General features: G+C 47.1%; 1 protein-coding gene across 1 annotated transcript in view; it reads right to left on the bottom strand.

Moving 5' to 3' along the window:
• LOC311328589 (gamma-aminobutyric acid type B receptor subunit 2-like) overlaps positions 1 to 20,000 on the bottom strand; it is a gene marked incomplete at both ends in the record, with an annotated part of 63,312 nt that overhangs the window by 26,830 nt on the left and 16,482 nt on the right. Inside the window, 4 exons of the mRNA XM_084462536.1 lie at positions 114 to 174; positions 13,429 to 13,671; positions 14,273 to 14,461; positions 15,428 to 15,493. Of these exons, the coding sequence (XP_084318662.1) occupies positions 114 to 174; positions 13,429 to 13,671; positions 14,273 to 14,461; positions 15,428 to 15,493 (559 nt within the window). The remainder of the gene's footprint in view (positions 1 to 113; positions 175 to 13,428; positions 13,672 to 14,272; positions 14,462 to 15,427; positions 15,494 to 20,000) is intronic.

The raw sequence follows: 20,000 nt of genomic DNA, 5'->3' as shown, positions 1-20,000 counted from the left end.
CACTAAACCCGCTTTCTGGTTTTGTCAAGTCTGGCACGTCATTCAGTTATGACATTGTGTTCAGATATTTTGGAAAAAGGAGAGTTAAAGAAGTGAAACGATGATGAACGTACCTTGAAACTGGGTGAATCTGATGGTGCCCATCCTCTCGCCATTGCGGAACATGACTTGACCCTGGATCAAACCAAAAAAAACAAAACAACAACAACAACAAAGCACACGGTCAGCACGTTTCATATAAGTAACATGCGATGACATCGTCAGCATACATGTACGAGCGAACCGCAGCGCATCCTCAGGCTCAGTGAACGTGATGCTGCTCCTTCAAGCCTCCGATAACGAGGCCAGGTTAGATCTCCCGAGACCCTTATCCCTCACTTCCAAAGGACGGACATCAGACGGTCAGGCCCAGACGCGGGGCGGGGGATTCGGGCTGGCGAGGAGGAACACCCGCCCTCCTTTCATCGGACTCTGTGCAAAGTGTGCTTCTTGGCGAGTGTCGAGGCCATTCTTGGCACGTCAACTAAGTGGACAAAGACGAGGTCTGGCACCTGGTCTGTTTACATGGGAGGGGATTCAAAGATTCATTTGCATTGCAGAAGATTCATTTTGCTAAGATCCTTAATAGTCCCATGGGGGCTCGGGAGGGGCGGAGTCAGCCTGATTCCGCTGCCTGCCAACTTTATTGGGGGGTGCTACCGGACAATTCCGACTGTCGGGAGACTTGTTGAGCGGGGCTAGCGGACAATTATAAGTGTCGGGATTGTCCGCGCGCCCCTAGTGCCTCGGCGCCCTAGCCAATTGCCTTGTATGCCAAGCGCATGCACCGCCCCTGATCGTTTCCCAGAAGCCCCGCGTAAGGAGGCCGTCCCTGAAGTGGACATCTCCCCTTCGCCCACTCCGGGGGGCGTCTGAAGAGCCACTCTCCATTCCCGACGCTCAACGTTCGCTCGTCTCCCATTTCAACCATGGACGTGATCATTCCCAACCGAGGCTGTTATTCAGTACAGCCCGTAGCTACTGCCATGCATGCCTGCAATATCATTAATGATATTCAAATCCTTTCAAGGGGAAATAACTCTCATCAACACAATTCTCTTTTTTCCTTGGCTTCTCTCTCTCTCTCTCTCTCCCTCTCTCTCTCTCTCTCTCTCTCTCTCTCCCCCTCTCTCTCTCTCTCTCTCTCTCTCTCTCCCTCTCTCTCTCTCTCTCTCTCTCTCTCCCTCTCTCTCCCTCTCTCTCTCTCTCTCTCTCTCTCTCTCTCTCTCTCCCTCTCTCAACCTCCTTCTCTCTTTATCCATGAGGACAGTTCTATTAATTCAGCCCGCCATCTGCTTGTCTCGTTCCCTGATTAATCATTTAGCTGGGTTCTGGGATGACTGGCTCGCAGAGGGCGCCGATTTAAGCGCTGATTAAAACCCACGCCGATGGGGGGGATGGGGGTAATTTTGCCTCTGGGAAGCGCAAAAAAAAATACCGCCAAGGCTTTGAAGTAGTTGGGCTTGGGAGAAAGATGAGAGGGGAGGGGGAGAGAGGAGAGATGGGGGGAGGGGATGGAGGAGAGCAGAACAATGAGAAGGCACGAGAGACGAGCGTGTGGTATTTGTAAGGTTGCACTGTGAGTCGTTTAGGTTTAAGTAAGAAGACACAGCTCTGACAAGCAAGCTGACTGTGACCTGTTAAGACTGTGGGAGGCACAAATACAACAAAGTTAACGTTCCTGGTACTTCCAGTGTAAAGTCATTGGTAGCCTGATTAATAAATGTATTCTTTGATTTTAAAATAATAGCCTTAATGTTGTTATTTAGGTACATTACCAAAAAAAAGTGTTTTCAACAATGGGACTCTTTTTAAGATAAGATATGGGTGGTGGTGGGGGGGGGGACTTGTTGAGCTGGTCATTTTAAAAGTAGCTCACAAGCCGAAAGATTGTGGGCACCCCTGTTCTAGGGGCAGATGGCCGGAGAGCTGGCCCAGACTAGTAGCCCCGTCTGGGGCTCAGAGAGCTGGGTCACCTTGCAGAGGACGGAGCTGTCTGTGGAGGTGTGATGGCGGTAGGTAGCGAGCTATCACTTGGTTTCTGCAGGTGAGATGAGTGGGGGAGGTGTGTGTGTATAAGTGTGTGTGTGTGCCTGTTTGTGTATGTGTGTACAGTATGCATGTGTGTGTAGGTGTGTGTGTGTGTGCATGTTTGTGTGTGTGTGCGTGTGTGTGTGTGTGTGTGTGTGTGCGTGTGTGTGTATACATGGGTGTTTGTGTGTGTGTGTGTGTGTGTTTGTATGCATGGGTGTTTGTGTGTGTGTGTGTGTGTGTGTGTGTGTATGCATGTATGTGTGTGTGTGCGCAGGTGTGAATGGAGTTCTCGAGGGAGCAGCAAGGAAAGCAACTGTTGTAGCCAACGGTGATGAAACACTCTCCATACACACCCACACACACACACACACACACACACACACACACACCTGCAGGCACATGAACAGTCTATGCACACACATACAGTACACATGTAGGCCCAGAACACACACACATCACTGACATCTCTCCCCTGCAAAACAACAGCCTTCAGGCAGTGATATACCAGCCGTTTGACTGTGATCATGAGCACACTATCCAGGACACACACACACACACACACACACACACACACACACACACACACACACACACACACACACACACACACACAGTTTGAACACTTCCAGGACTATACTAAGGCCTTTTAGATCCCTAGTGATGAACTCCAGATTCACACTGTCTAGCATAGCCAGCAGGAGGTCACATCCCATTGGCCGAGGGGCTATCCTTTTACCACCCCGAGCCTGAGTGAGGGGTCACCCGGGCTATATATCCGGGCACACCTCCAGGAGGCACGTCACCGTTTCGTCATCCACATCCGTCAGGCCACGCATTCCATTGGGTGTCCGATATATCGGACAGTCCTGAATGACGTGGTCTGCGGTTTGTTCCTCGGCGCCACACTCGCACGCCGCATGGGATACCAAGCCCCATCTGTGCATCGATGAGCGGAAGCGTCCGTGTTTGAATGTAACATTGAATGTTTTCATGCCCATGTTAAGTATCATTTTGATGTGTATGAGAGGGACTGTATGATAAGAATGGTTTTGGGTTTGTTGTACAGTATTGTAAATGAAAATCTTACTTTAGTTTAGATTTCAAAGAACACGCTGAGTGGTCGGTCAAGCTGGTTTTAAACAAAGACAATAGTTTTATTCTGTTACGATTCTGCAGTCGGACTCTAGCACAGGAAGTGAATCCGGGCGTAGTGAGTTCACTTGAGGACGAGGTAGAAAAGTGAAAAAGGAAGTGACATAGTTTCAGGATGAAGAGGACAGGGAAGTGATGTCACACAGGAAGAATTTGTAGTTTTAACAGACTGATCTATGAGAACGAACTACAAAGTTAGGACAGCAGTCAAGTAGGAAAACAAAACACTTTGGTGAGACTTGAATTTCATTCACAGTATATGGTTTAGGTGTATATGTTTTACAGAGTTCTGTAAAGCGTTTGGTCTCTTCCCACTGGTGGGTGGAGAGCTGGAGGGGGCTGATCAAACCTGCTCCAGTCTAAAGTATGTGACGTCCTGGTGTTTGACACAAGAGCCCTGATTAAGACTCCTCCATTATATACTCAAGTCTAGGGCCCAAATCCACAAAGAATGGATTGCTCCCACTAATAGCGCGATGTTTTGCACAGCGATTGCAACGGCAATCTGCTCCAGTTTAGCACGATACAAAATATTTTTGCTCTAATGACATGCCCGGGCAAACACGCCCACACATTTGCCAACTGTGTGCAATTTGTGCCCATGATTGCAACTGGCCATGATCACATTAGTGCGCTCGCCTGGCATACAAACTGCTTCAGGCCCGGCAATATGAGGGGGCTTGGTCAGGCTTAGCCCCCTCGGTTTACTGTAAGTTTAATGTAACGTTACACTAACGTTATAGAAAAATAGCAAACACAACAAAAATATTGGTGAGAGATAGGTATCATCGAGATGGCAGAGACACTTTCTTTGAAGTTTTCCCCCATTCAATATTTGAAGCTTGTTATCTGATCTGTCAAGAGATGTAGGCTATTTCTTATTAGATTTGAACCTCTCAGTACACTGTAGATGGGATGTGATTAAAACGCTGTAAAAACGCGTTTGAAATGGATCTTACAAAACGATTTTGGGAAAAAGACTGGAAGGGTCGTTTACTCAGGAAGTTCAACAAACAAGCAACAAGGAAGCTACAACTACTGAGGAAAGGTAAGACAGAATTTAGCTGGTTTCTTTTTCTTGTCTTTATATTTTGCTGGTTTGGCATGCTGGAGACATAGCCTACTTTTAGGCTGTAGCATAGAGCGCTGTCCCTGGTACTATAGGCTATGGAGAGGATGGATAAAACACACATCACTTGGTTCAGCCTTGCTTGCTTTCCGTGGCTGTAAATAGAACGTTTGGCCCTAATTCTATTTTTCCTATTGTACCGTTAGGCCTACTGTAAAAATCCACAGAATGGAAACGACAGGCTTAGTGAAGTTTCAGTCAGCGAGAGAGGGAGAGAGCTGCATGAAACGTGATAGCCTACGAAGGGAACGCCTACTGCACTTGACCAATAATCAAAAAAGATCATATTATCATATTGTATTGTGTCTGTGCATCGCAGCTGGCAGAACTTATTTTTAAATCCTCCTCTATAAATATTTCACCCTTAATATCATCCAATATCAATTCAATATCATTCAAACTTCTGAGGAGAGACAGAAGGAGAGAGTGCGCGCTGACTGCTGCAGTTAATACCAGCTTTTCAAAAGCGCTATTTGCAGCTCCCTAACCGCGTGTGGCAGTTAGCTCATGGTCTTTGTGGATCAGACGCAAGGCTTATTTGGGGCAATTTTGCATGGAAGTACCTAATTTGCATACATTCAGATGAGCCTGGCGCATTCGTGGTGCTATTTGCTCATCGGTGCAGTTTGCAAGGCTTTGCCCCCTTTGCGTGGGCTTTGTGGATTGGATGCTAGTTTTTTGTCTCATTTTCACGGGGTTTGCCGCCACAAAAGCCACACAATCCTTTGGTGGATTTGGCCCTAAGGTTGGTCCAAGTTTGTCTAACACGAGATGGAACAACTCACATGATATGTTTACTGTATACACAACAGGAATCAGATATTATTTTTGTATTCAAAGTTAGAATCAGATATGAATCATCCCTATTCCGTGTCATTGCAACAGTAAGTACAGGACTACAGGGTAAGATGGGGAAGATTCCCAGCTCCTGGGCTGTGACAGCTGAAGGCCTAACAGAGGCTTTGCACTCGTTCAAACATGACTGTTCCTCAGTCTGCTCCTCCACAGCCTCCTGGGACAGGTCCCCTCTGCCAGCCCAGCGAGCCACAGGGCAGCTGGGGAGAGAGAGAGAGGGAGGGAGAGGTCGTGGGGGAGGTCCTGGGGGAGCCAGGCGTCATGTCCTGCCATGGAGTGAGATAAGTGATCGACCTTTTCACCTCTCCACAATAGTACCAGTACTACCACTCTCAATCTGCCCTCCACTACTCCTCTCTAGGCCTCTGTTCCTCCTCTCCTCCTCTCTCTCCTTCCCCTCTCCTCCTCTCTCTCCTCCTCTCTCCTCCTCTCTCTCCTTCCCCTCTCCTCCTTTCTCTCATCCTCTCCCTCCTTCCCCTCTCCTCTCTCCTTCCCCTCTCCTCCTCTCTCTCCTTCCCCTCTCCTCCTTCCTCTCCTCCTATCTCTCCTTCCCCTCTCCTCCTCTCTCTCCTCCTCTCTCTCCTCCTCTCTCTCCTTCCCCTCTCCTCCCTTCTCTCTCCTTCCCCTCTCCTCCTCTCTCTCCTCCTCTCTCTCCTTCCCCTCTCCTCCTCTCTCTCCTCCTCTCTCTCCTTCCCCTCTCCCTCTCTCTCTCCTCCTCTCTCTCCTTCCCCTCTCCTCCTCTCTCTCCTCCTCTCTCTCCTTCCCCTCTCCTCCTTTCTCTCCTCCTCTCTCTCCTTCCACTCTCCTCCTTTCTCTCCTCCTCTCTCTCCTTCCCCTCTCCTCCTCTCTCTCCTCCTCTCTCTCCTTCCCCTCTCAGACCCTTTTTGGACCAGCTGTTCCAGGTCCCTCCCCAGTCAGGGGTGAGCAGTGTGGAAGCCGCCGAGGCGACGCGCTGCTCCAGCCCACAGTCTCAACGACCATCCCTCCATTGCTGGGTTATTATAGTTAACGAAAACTAATGAACGAAAACTAGGTGTGAAAAAAAAATTGTGTTAACTGAAATATAAATAAAAACTAGGCTTTACAAAAAAACGATAACTAACTAAAACTGTATTGTGTGTTTACAAAACTAACTAAAATAAACTAAAATTGTAGAGAAAATGTCTTTTTCATTCCATACATAAGCCTAGTATTTTGGGTGGATATGAAATCTATCCTCCATTATTTCTTTAGCTGTGCCCCTGCGCAGAGGTAATCTGACGTTCGCCAGATGGTTTGTTTTGCACCGAGTGAAACAACATGAGCTCACGAGATCAGGATAGTCTCATGAGGCTAGCGCAGAAAAAAAACAACTAAAACTAATACTGAAACTAATAAAAACTAAACTAAACTAGCAAATCTGCTTTAAAAACTAATTAAAACTAAACTGAAATTGAACACAAAAAGTTAAAACGATATAAAAATAAAAACTAATGAAAAAAGCAAAACTATTATAACCCTGCTCCATTGCTGCCCGTGTGCATGGTTTGGCTAGACACTCCCAGCCGTATCTTTGGCCTGTGCCTAGCGCCATTCCACATCGCCACAGGACTTGAGGGGAGGGAGGGGGGAGAAGGAAGCTTGCGCAGAGGTAAGGATTAAAGTGAGGGTGTGGGTGCGCAGCCCTCACAGACACGTCACTGCACCCTGCTAGCGAGCTCACCAGCGCACACACCACACACACACACACACACACACACACACACACACACACACACACACACACACACACACACTAACTGGCTGCTTCCACTGGCTACTATTAGCACTGTGTGTGTTTGTGCTGCTAGACACACACACACACACACACACACACACTCCCCTGTTCTAATTGTTACCTCCGCCCCAGCGACAGCGCAGGGCAAGAGGTAATGTTTTTGGTTGCATTTGTGCGTGCGTGTATATGTTTGTCTGTGTGTGTGTGTGTGTGTGTGTGCGTGTGCTGGTCTGTTAGCAGGATTAGGCTACTGGACCGATTTTCCCGAAACTCGGTAGGAGGATGTAGCATCGTAATAGCATTCAATTTTGGAGCGGATCGTTGGATGAGTCCACGGGCCTTCCAAACACAGCTGGAATGGCGATTCACTTCCATTCATTTTTTGGACTATGATTACGCAAAAACTATCAAACCGATTTTTATGAAACCTGGTGGAGGGGTGTATCATGGGCCAACTTAGAACCCATTCCATTTTGGAGCAGATCCGAATCACGGGTTGGATCCACAAATGAAAACAAAACTTAGAGTGAAGCCAGCTCCCTGTGGGTGCTAGAGACGTGGGGTTTGGACTGGAATGTGCGAGCCAGCCAAATAAAGCCTCCCATTCACCTCCAGATATTTTTTGGACTAGGATTACACAACATGAAAACAAAATGAACGAAGCCAGCTACCTTTGTGAGGGCGCTAGAGACACAGGGTTTGGACTGGGGTGTGAGGGGGGGAGAGCCCAGAGTGCACCGCACTGCCCCCTGCTGGCTGTGACCTGAGGGGGGCGCCACAGAGCCGGCCAAATACAGCCACCCATTCACCTCCAGTCCTTTTTACCTCCGCCCCAGTGAATCATGGGGCGGGTGCATGTGTGTGCATGTATGTGTGTGTATGTGTCTGTAAGTGATATATCGATTCACCGTGACATGAATACATCAATATTACTTATAAGTAGTGAAAAGTAGTTACAAAGCAGCAGTTAAATAATCTCTTAAATATCCTTTAAAACATTTTATATTGGAACAGTTTTTGCCATTTGCCAACCATTCCATAATTTGTTGCCCCCAAATCTGATTGAAATTACCCCTGGCAGGGAGAGATTTAGGAGGATGAAGATCTATGGATTAACGAGCTGAGTAAGAGTGGACCTCAGAATTGGTTTTAAAGTAAGTATTGACCTGTACAGGATTCTTCCCATCACTTGAAAATATATTATGAGTACAATATGTATGTAAAATATGTATGGCATCAATAGTAAGAATCTGCAGCTTTTCAAATAGGAGAGCAGAACGGTTCTATGACTTTGATCGGGTTTCAGTCCGAACAAAACGTTCTGACGGATCAACGGTTTGTGGAGAGTAGTGGGAAACGTACTTGCTCAAACTATACTAAAGTATGAAATATAGGGATACATTAAACTATACTACAGTATGAAATATAGGGATACATTAAACTATACTACAGTATGAAATATAGGGATACATTAAACTATACTACAGTATGAAATATAGGGATACATTAAACTATACTACAGTATGAAATATAGGGATACATTAAACTATACTACAGTATGACATATAGGGATACATTAAACTATACTACAGTATGAAATATAGGGATACATTTAACTGTAATAAAGAGTTAGGAGGCATTTAGTGGTGACAAGATGACTTACCATTATACCGATATATGTATTTATTTTCGTGCTAATACTAGTTTTCTGTCTTCAAGTCAAACTCTCATCAATGATAATTCCCAGGAATCGTGTAGTTGACACCTGAGCATCTCAATGGACTCCAGATTTTCTGGACTGGATTTAGACTGGACTGGATTTTTATTAAATTCAGAGATAATTTATCTGAATGTGTCATGTAAACCATGTAACATAGGCAGTTTAATTAAATATTGGTATCCATAACCAGTGAAATTTGAATGAGAGAGAATTAATAATTAATAATTAGATTAATCTGCAAACATATTTGGAGAATACACATTTGAGACATTAGGCAAATAAAGGTTAAAGATTAAAGTCCCACTGACTGTCGCACACCTGAGTGTGTGACATTTGTCCTCCGCATTTGACCCGTCCCCTGGGGGAGCGGTGAGCAGCAGCGGTGCCGCGCTCGGGAATCATTTGGTGATCTATTAATATAGATTCATAATTTTCAAGTGCAAGTGAGACAACCTTTGTCAATCAGGTGAAGGGGGCGCATATAAATGGAGTGAATTTTCCAAAAAAAACATACTGGTGTTTATAAAAGAATTGAATTAGAATCTGGATGAAACAGAATCCAGAAAACAGAATTTGTACATATTTTTTCTAATACTTCTGAACAACATGGCAAAATAGATATGGGTCTATACTGTTTATTCAAACAACATGGAGCATCTGCTTTAGACAAGGGAAACATGTATGTGGCTGCAAGATAAGACAGCTTCACCTGTTTGACGAGACATTCGTGGATACCAGCGAGCTTAAAAGAAGAGATAACAGGAAAATGTCCTGGAAGAAAACCCAGTGGATTTCCATGGCAAGCAAGGGTTTTCTTAGCCGTCTGAGGCTTTACTCTTTGCAACAACTGATTTATTACTTTCCATGTGGCTTTGATATCCGTGTAGAGTTCCTCCCAAATCACTGAAATGTGACATTTTTTCCAGATGTAATGATACGATACGATATACTTTATAGATATACTGTAATGGAATGGATATATTTGTTTCTATAGGGTTTATGAACATCATGGGAAGGAGGCTTTGAGTCATAGCTTCTGGACAGAGCATTATTTTTCCTCCACAGCGTCAGCAGATGAACTATAAATCAAGGCCTATCGAAGTCTTGAATGTATTTCTGGGTAAACCAACCAAAGTCAGCATTATTTTCATCATATTGATCATCCCATGAAATACTGGCGTTTTTAAATTTTGAAACATTTGACTTGCTCATAGCTCCTTTGGCCATTATTTTCTTGCCATGAAGGGTAAACAGACTGGATAAAGCTTTATACCAGAATATTACAGCGTCTCCAACCTTGACTTAGTGCCGATAAACATGCTGATGTGGCGTTTATCAGGGGGGTAGCTGGAGGTGTTCTATCACACTTTAATTGAAGTAACACACACACACACACACACACACACACACACAGGAATGCACACAAAAATGCAGTCTCTCTCTCTCTGTCTCTCTCTCTCTCTCTCTCTCTCTCTCCCTCAAATAAACAATAAAGCCTGATTGTGTTTTGTCAAGCAGAGCAGCCAGCGATGAGCATAACCAATAGCAACCAGCGTAATGCCAGTTCACACACACACACACACACGCACACACACACACACACACACACACACACACACACACACACACACACACACACACACACACACACTGCTGCCTATTTAGGCCTTGCTGGCAGATAAGGACAGCTAACCTTCTGACAAATGAATACTGATATGATAACTACTGACATACACAGACATGTCTGATAACTACTGACACACAGACATGTCTGATAACTACTGACACACAGGCATGTCTGATAACTACTGACACACAGACATGTCTGATAACTACTGACACACACAGCCATGTCTGATAACTACTGACACACAGACATGTCTGATAACTACTGACACACACAGACATGTCTGATAACTACTCACACACACAGACATGTCTGATAACTACTGACACACACAGACATGTCTGATAACTACTGACACACAGACATGTCTGATAACTACTCACACACACAGACATGTCTGATAACTACTGACACACAGACATGTCTGATAACTACTGACACACACAGACATGTATGATAACTACTGACCCACAGACATGTCTGATAACTACTGACACACACACATGTCTGATAACTACTGACACACAGACATGTCTGATAACTACTGACACACACAGACATGTCTGATAACTACTGACACACAGACATGTCTGATAACTACTGACACACACAGACATGTCTGATAACTACTGACACACACAGACATGTCTGATAACTACTGACACAGACATGTCTGATAACTACTGACACACAGACATGTCTGATAACTACTGACACACACAGACATGTCTGATAACTACTGACACACACAGACATGTCTGATAACTACTGACACACACAGACATGTCTGATAACTACTGACACACACAGACATGTCTGATAACTACTGACACACACAGACATGTCTGATAACTACTGACACACAGACATGTCTGATAACTACTGACACACAGACATGTCCGATAACTACCGACACACACAGACATGTCTGTTAACTACTGACACACACAGACATGTCTGTTAACTACTGACACACACACATACATGTCTGATAACTACTGACACACACAGACATGTCTGATAACTACTGACACACATACATGTCTGATAACTACTGACACACAGACATGTCTGATAACTACTGACACACAGACATGTCTGATAACTACTGACACACACAGACATGTCCGATAACTACTGACACACACAGACATGTCTGATAACTACCGACACACAGACATGGCCGATAACTACTGACACACATACATGTCTGATAACTACTGACACACACAGACATGTCTGATAATTACTGACACACACAGACATGTCCGATAACTACTGACACACAGACATGTCTGATAACTACTGACACACAGACATGTCTGATAACTACTGACACACACAGACATGTCTGATAACTACTGACACACACAGACATGTCTGATAACTACTGACACACACAGACATGTCTGATAACTACTGACACACAGACATGTCTGATAACTACTGACACACACAGACATGTCTGATAACTACTGACACACACAGACATGTCTGATAACTACTGACACACACAGACATGTCTGATAACTACTGACACACAGACATGTCTGATAACTACTGACACACAGACATGTCTGATAACTACTGACACACACAGACATGTCTGATAACTACTGACACACAGACATGTCTGATAACTACTGACACACAGACATGTCTGATAACTACTGACACACACAGACATGTCTGTTAACTACTGACACACACAGACATGTCTGTTAACTACTGACACACACACATACATGTCCGATAACTACCGACACAGACATGTCTGATAACTACTGACACAAACAGACATGTCTGATAACTACCGACACGTACATGTCTGATAACTACTGACACACAGACATGTCTGATAATTACTGACACACACAGACATGTCTGATAACTACTGACACACACAGACATGCCTGATAACTACTGACACACAGACATGTCTGATAACTACTGACACACAGAGACATGCCTGATAACTACTGACACACAGAGACATGTCTGATAACTACTGTACATTCATTACTACAGACATGCTTGTTAACGTTGCTCTTCAGAAGGACTTTATCATCAGGAAAGCAATAAGCTGTTTTTGGTGTGTTTATCTGGGGATGACAGTACTGTAGGTGGTGAGTGTGTGTGTGTGTGTGTGTGTGTGTGTGTTGTGTGTTTACTGGTGTTCCTACTACAGTATGTATGCTTGTGTGTGTGTGTGTGTGTGTGTGTGTGTGTGTGTGTGTGTGTGTGTGTGTGTGTGTGTGTGGGCGTGCGTTTGTCTTTGAACCAGGATTGGACACAGTGGGTGCAGAAGAGGTACCAGCTGTTGCTTAAAAGTCTGCCCAGGTTGGAGGCCAGAACCCCGGTTGGAGGCTGGCCTCATGCTGAGGCCCTCCCTCAGAGCCCTGACCTCAACAGGCTGCACCACCTACAGGGAGGGACAGGGGACAAACCAATCTGCTTCCTGAGGACGCTACTTAACGGGGGATTGGGCCTTTTGGTGGTGGGAAAGACAAAGTGAATGTATTATTCAACCGCGCGTGTGTGTGTGCGCGTGTGTGTGTGTGTGCGTGCGCCATTGCATTCTGTTACTGAGTTCCGTTCTTAATTCTGAATACAGTTGCAAAGAAGGTGAACTGCCAAACATTTTGTCTTTCAGGTCCGGCCAAAGACAGGAAATTCACTCCTCACTCCGCCGCATCTCCATAGACAAATAAAACATGTTTATACATACTTCCTGGCTCACACTGGTGGTTTAAAGTCAGATATTATCTTCAGGCAAATTTTACTGAATAATATTACTCTACAGTTAAATTTGCCTGAATATATGGGGCTCCCCGGTAGCTCACCGGGTAAGGCGTGCACCATATGAAGGCTAGTCCTTAGCGTGGCGGACCTGGGTTCGATTCCCGGCTCGGGTCCTGTGCCGCATGTCCTCCCCTCTCTCTCTCCCACGTTTCCTGTCTCTCTACACTGTCCTATAACATTAAAGCTGAAAAGCCCTAAAAAATATCTTAAAAGAAATAAAATTTGCCTGAATATTAAATCGTCCCTCAAACCAGCAGTGAGACCACCGGTGCCAAACCCAACGTCGCTCTTGAGAAGTTGGCGGACTGACTCACCGTCACGCCGTAGAAGTTGGTCTCGTTCATGACGTCCAGCACCATCTTGCCCACCTCGCGGTCGTCCACGGTGAAGTTGTGGTAGAGGTCGTGCTGCTGCTTGTTCCGCAGGATCTCCATGACGCGGGTCAGCGTGTTGGCGATCACCCAGATGCCGTCGTAGGCGAAGCCGTGGAACTTGCTGGACTCCACCCCCTTCTGTCGCAGCTCTCCCTCATACTCGCTGGCGTACTCCTTGGGGGTCTGGCGGGGGTCGTTCGAGGGGAGGAGAGGAAGAGGAGGAGGAGGAGAGGGGGCGGGAGTGAGATGAGGAGTGCGGGGGCTCGTTAGCTGATCGTCAACACTCGCGTTGATCTTGACCAAGCCAAAAAGGCAGCAACGTTTTTTTTTTCTCCGGCAAACAAACCAAATGGAGTAGTACTGCTCACAATACGTTCAATGATCGAAGGGTCAATGATCGAAGGGTCAGTGGTTCGAATCCCAGCTCCAACTGTCCACATGTCGAAGTGTCCTTGAGCAAGACACCTAACCCCAAATTGCTCCCGAATGAGCAGGTTAGCACCTTGCATGGCAGCTACCGCCATTGGTGTGTGAATGGGTGAATGAGAGGCCATTGTAAAGCGCTTTGAGTCCCGCTAAGGTGGAAAAGCGCTATATAAGTGCAGTCCATTTACCATTTACAATCTGATATACGAGCATCTTGTCACAGAAAGAAACAAAACATATTGTCCACATCTTAGTAGCCGCCAAGATCTCAATCTCAAGACAGAGGTTCTCTCTTCCTCGTAACCTGAAACGCCACACGTCCGGCGTGCGTGCGGGAACGACGAGGCCGGCCACTCACCCTCCTGGAGATGCCCTTGACCTGCCGAGCACTGAGGGGCTCGAAGTCCACGCTGATGTAGCCCTCCATGGCGGTCAGCAGCTTCCTGGTGGTGCAGTTGGTGGAGTTGGCCTGCTCCCACCAGCTCCCCTGGTACCAGCCTGGGATGATCCACTGGTATTTGCTGCCAAACATGTTGAGGTTGTAGGCCTGAGGGAGATGGACAGCAGGCTGTAGGGTACTGGACAGGGCATTTTTATATTGATTTTATTTGTATTTATTTTATATATTCATGAGTGTATATATATATATATATACACACACACACATTCCTATCTGAAGGCGTATATGTCTGTATTTCTGCATATATATGAACATGCAAGTTATGTACTGTATGTGGTCATGCATGTGATACATACACACACACACACACGCACACACACACACACAAACACACACCGACAGAAACATCTAAAGCAGGGGTCATCAACTATATTTGTCAAAATATAGCATATAATATTTGCTCAAATAAGAGCATATAAGTAAAAGGACAGGGCTATGAGTCCATATTCCTGCGTGAAGAGGCAGGCTACTGCACAAGTCATTCTACCGCTATTGACAACCAGCGAAACAAGCACAGCTTGACGAGGGAGCCTGTCTGCATTCCTTGCATTGTGTAGACTAGGCTACCTGCTAAGAATACGAAAACACAAAACACATTCTTTAGAACCCACTGTCAAAAGCATATTTGGGATCGGTAAATGTTTCCTAATAAAATGATTTCGATCTGAACTGTTTTTGGTGTTGCTTCAATATTGGCTGATTATTTTCTTAGATATTCCAAATAGGGCCGGATGGGAAGCTTTGGGAGGCCGGATTTGGCCCGCGGGGCGCCAGCTGATGATCTCTGATCTAGAGTAAGCAGCCTACAATCTGTACCGCTTGTACCCATTCCATGCCCGACACCAGTCAGCATTGACGATCTAACGCTCCCTAAGACGCATCGGCGTGGCGCCCCTCGCTAACACCCCAGGGACGGGTCAGGAGCCACCGAAGCTGTCCGTCAATAACAACATCGATATGACCAGGCTCTTGGCCGGCGCCGACAGCTGTTTATTGGCGTGTCTCTGCACGGGAGAGTGAGCGGGGTGTAATCTGACATGACTGTCCACTCACGCAGCAGAAGACCTTGGACGCCAGGTTCTCGTCAAACTGCCCGATGATGATCCTCACGTCGTTGTCCTGGATGGAAGGGACAAATGTTAGTGTGACACACGACAGGTGTTGGACCTGCATACATTTTACGGCTAAATCCATAACATGTATCAATACTGTATATCGACAGGGTACGTTTGTTAAGACACATTCATTGGAGGCCGCAGATATAATCGGTACTGGGGTTTGAACCCAAGTCTCTAGGGGAGTGCTTATGTGTTCAAGCCGCTAACGTTTACGGTGTACCGTACAACCGGGGCCAGTTGTCACGCGCGTGTTTAAAGCGCGGCCAGGACAGGAAACATGCGGATGGGGGTTCTCCGTCGGAACCCTCTCTCGGTTCGAGACAAGACGTCACGGTGTCGGTGAGAATAGCAGCCGGCAAAAAAAGCCTTCCAGTATGGTCTCATCAGCGTCCTACGGAGCGCGGGCGGAGGACGACGCTGTGCTGTATCACAGACGCGTCCGCCTCGTCGGAGCCCGTTAGGCTCGTGGGGGATTGAATCGGGTGGGTGTTACTAGCGCCGCCCCGCAGATATCAAGCTGCAGCAGAACGTCCATCCGTAACAACGGAGACATTAGTGTCGGCGCTGAGAATTGCTTCCTGTCTGGAAGGGGCCAGGGGGGGAGGGTGAGGGGGGGGGGGGGGGTAGGGCACGTCTACGTGGAATTTAGACCGCATGGCGCACGGATGGACTCCATGAATAATTTAGGCCTCCTCGTGACAGGGGCGCCCCCCTGCGTGTGTTTGCGCCGCGTTCGTTCGTGTTCCGTGGTCGGTGGCGCCTCCTGGGAACGGCGTGCTGTGCGTCTCCTGTGAGCGGGGTCGGGGACGGCGGCGCACGGCGCCCGCACCTGTCCGATACCGATACTGATTGATTGACTTCAGCCCGGAGGGAGTGGACGCCAGGGTCGACCACGGCGCTCAGAAGTAAGAGCTCTGTCAGAGCTCCGCCCCCCCGGGCCCACCGAAAGGTCACGTCTGGCTAGGAATGATTTAACCTTTCACCTTATACCTGACAGGGACAGTAGCCTAATGACAACTATAGATCATCTAGGGCTCTTGGCCGACAGTCGCCATGTTATGAAAAACTATAAACAAGCCGCTCCCTCTCTTTCTGTGAACTGTTGCTTCGCATAATCTATTTGTACTTTCTTACTGTATAGCGCATTGTGTTGCCTCTGGGTATGAAATGCGCTATACAAATAAAGCTTTGATTGATTGATTGATTGAATTTTCTACTATCTTTGCAGGTTAGTTGCTTTTATATCAGTAGGTACTGTACGTGTGTGTGTGTGTGTGTGTGTGTGTGTCGTGGGTACTGTACAGGGACCAGACCTGACAATAACACAGAGTCTCTGACTTTCACTCTGTCAAATCACAGCTAGATGCATTGGATTGAATGTAGAAAGCATAAGGAATAAAAACGATACAAATACTATGGAATATCTGATCATAAATAATGTAGATGGCCTCATCAAACACCGCCCTGACTGGCTGCACCCCACTCACATCCCTCTTCCGCTGTAATGACTTAGGGCGCGTTCACACCTAAAGATCTAGACCAAGGTCCGAACCAGAATCCCCTTTGGCGCTTTCACATTTGTTATTTTTTATTGATTAGTTCCATAACTTTTCGCTTTCATAACTTTGCGTCTCCCTATACTTGACCCTGATTGGTTTGCGCACCGTGGTCCAGGAGGTTTCACACCTGTCAATTTGGTTCGGATCAAACTGGAAAGTCTGAAAGTCCGGACTATTTTTAGGTATTTATTTAGCCTTTATTTAACCAGGAAAGGTCCCATTGAGATTAAAAATCTCTTTTTCAAGAGAGACCTGGCCAAGACGGGCAGCAGTGCAATCCAAACACAACAAAGTTACAGACGGAAAAAACTAAACAACGTAGGTGTGAAAGGGTCCTTAAAGGTCAAGCGAGCGTTGCCCCCTAGCCAATACCTGATCTCCTAGATGATGTCACGCTGATTAGAGCCAACGGCCGACCGCTGTCATCCCAGCTCCGATACGCCCGAGGCAATCGGGGGGTCACAGCCGCTTTCAAATACTACAACGGTAAAGAGGCGTGTCCCTCTGGGAAGTACCTCCGCGTCGCCCCATAAACCGCCCGCCGCCTGCCTCTCCCCCATCTCCGCGGAAACCCCAATCAAAAGGCCCCACCGACCCACAATGCCGAGTCGGGCGCCTCATCTGAGCCAGGGAGCGCGCTGCGACATTTAAGGGGCTCTTTTTTGTGATGGGGAGAGCAGGGACGGGGTGGGGGGGGGGGGGATAGCTCTCTCTCCTATTGGCCTTTTCAGAAGGGCTCTGCCTCGGACCCAGACAGGCTGGCGGCGCCCCTCAATCGGCCCGCCGGCTGTGAATGGCGCCGCTGTTCCGCTGTACGAAAAGACTCTTGACCCCGATCCCTCCGGCTGTGTGGCGGCGGACAATGGCGGCCCTCAGCGCTGCTAGAACCTGGAGATGGAGCTTCAGCCCCAGACTGTGTGTGTGTGTGTGCGCGTGTGTGTGTGTGTGCATGCGTGTGTGTGTGTGTGGGGGGGGAGGGATGTGTGTGTGTGTGTGTGGGGGGGGTGGGAGGGTTTGTGTGTGTGCGTGTGTGTGTGGTGGGGGGGGGGGGATGTGTGTGTGTGCGTGTGTGTGGGGGGGGGGGGGGGGGGGGAGATGTGTGTGTGTGTGTGGGGGTGGGTGGGAGGGAGGGATGTGTGTGTGTGTGCGCGTGTGTGGGTGGGGGGGGGATGTGTGTGTGTGTGTGTGGGGGGGTGGGTGGGAGGGATGTGTGTGTGTGTGTGCGCGTGTGTGTGTGCGCGTGTGTGCATGCGTGTGTGTGTGTGTGTGTGTGGGAGGGGTATGTGTGCGTATGTGTGTGGGGAGGGGGGGTGGGTGGAAGGGTTGTGTGTGTGTGTGTGTGTGTGGGAGGGGGTATGTGTGCGTATGTGTGTGGGGAGGGGGGGTGGGTGGAAGGGTTGTGTGTGTGTGTGTGTGGGGAGGGGGGGTGGGTGGAAGGGTTGTGTGTGTGTGTGTGTGTGTGGGGAGGGGGGGTGGGTGGAAGGGTTGTGTGTGTGTGTGTGTGGGGAGGGGGGGTGGGTGGAAGGGTTGTGTGTGTGTGTGTGTGTGTGGGGAGGGGGGGTGGGTGGAAGGGTTGTGTGTGTGTGTGTGTGTGTGGGGAGGGGGGGTGGGTGGAAGGGTTGTGTGTGTGTGCGTGTTTGTGTGTGTGTGGGAGGGGGTATGTGTGCGTATGTGTGTTGGAAGGGTTGTGTGTGTGTGCGTGTTTGTGTGTGTGTGTCCCTGTCTGCTGGCCGTTCCGTTAGCAGCTTTACTGTGTTGAGTCATATAAAGAGGGGTAATGTTGAGCCACGTCACGCACGACCAGGCACCTTTATATAGTGATCAGGTTGATTACAGACACTCACACACACACACACACACACACAGACACACACACACACACACACACTAACAAATGAGGGATGTTTATAAAGATGCACTGTAGATGTGATTTATTGTCTGGCCAGTGTGTGAGGCTCTCCTCATTAAATCAGCCCAGTCTGGCCCTAGTGATTATTATATGGCCAATACACAGTTTACTGCCCTGCACAACGGCTAGGATGTCTCATGGAGACTAGGTGGCCATTACAGGTGTTATAGCCTGGCTTTAGAGACGCTAGTGGACCAGACAACATGCTTGACCAGGACAGCACACATTAAGTCTGAAGAATGGCATTCCTTTCAAGTTCATATGTACAGTATATACAGTATATACAATATATATATATATATATATATATATATATATATAAATTACAAATAAAATAAAATAAAATATATTATTTATTAATTTAATATATATATATATATATATATATATATATATATATATATATTAATATATTACTGCTACTACTACTACTACTAATACTAATAATAATAACTATTATTATTATTACTCTTATTATTATTATTATTATTATTATTGTTGTTGTTGTTGTTGTTATGGAGGGTGCAGAGGCAGGCTACATTACTCGCCTCCCACTATGCCATTCGGAGGTATTGCATTATTCTTAGTCTTTTCCTAGTCCCTTTCTTGTAGTTGTGCTCGTCTTGTAGAGTGATGGTCTTCTGAGTGGTAGGAACTGCACACACTTGTTTAGTCCATGAGCACAGATGGAACTAGCGTGGATGAAAAAGAGCACGCGTTCACGCCAAGGGAAGTGGGTCTCTGCTGGGGGGCCTGGAGGAGCCTGACGCCACTTTCAGCATGTTCATCTATTCAGAAGGAACTGTGCCATCTGGAGAAATGGAGAAATCCATATATTCAATGCAATGCTAGAATGAACGCCTGTTTCAGACTACCAGCAGGGTTGAAACCCTTCGATCAGAAGCAGAGCGATGGAATCCCACCCCCCCCATCCCCGCCAGCAAATCACACGCTGTAAAATGTTCTATCATCTTCTTCATTGTGTGGGTCTCCTTGTCGTAATCAGTGTACATCCGCCCACTAACGCTGCCCGTGTCCAA

This window comes from Borostomias antarcticus (genome assembly GCF_949987555.1).
Source record: "Borostomias antarcticus genome assembly, contig: scaffold_304, whole genome shotgun sequence".
In the NCBI taxonomy this organism is placed as follows: Eukaryota; Metazoa; Chordata; class Actinopteri; order Stomiiformes; family Stomiidae; genus Borostomias; species Borostomias antarcticus.
This window is presented reverse-complemented; position numbering and strand designations above follow the sequence as displayed.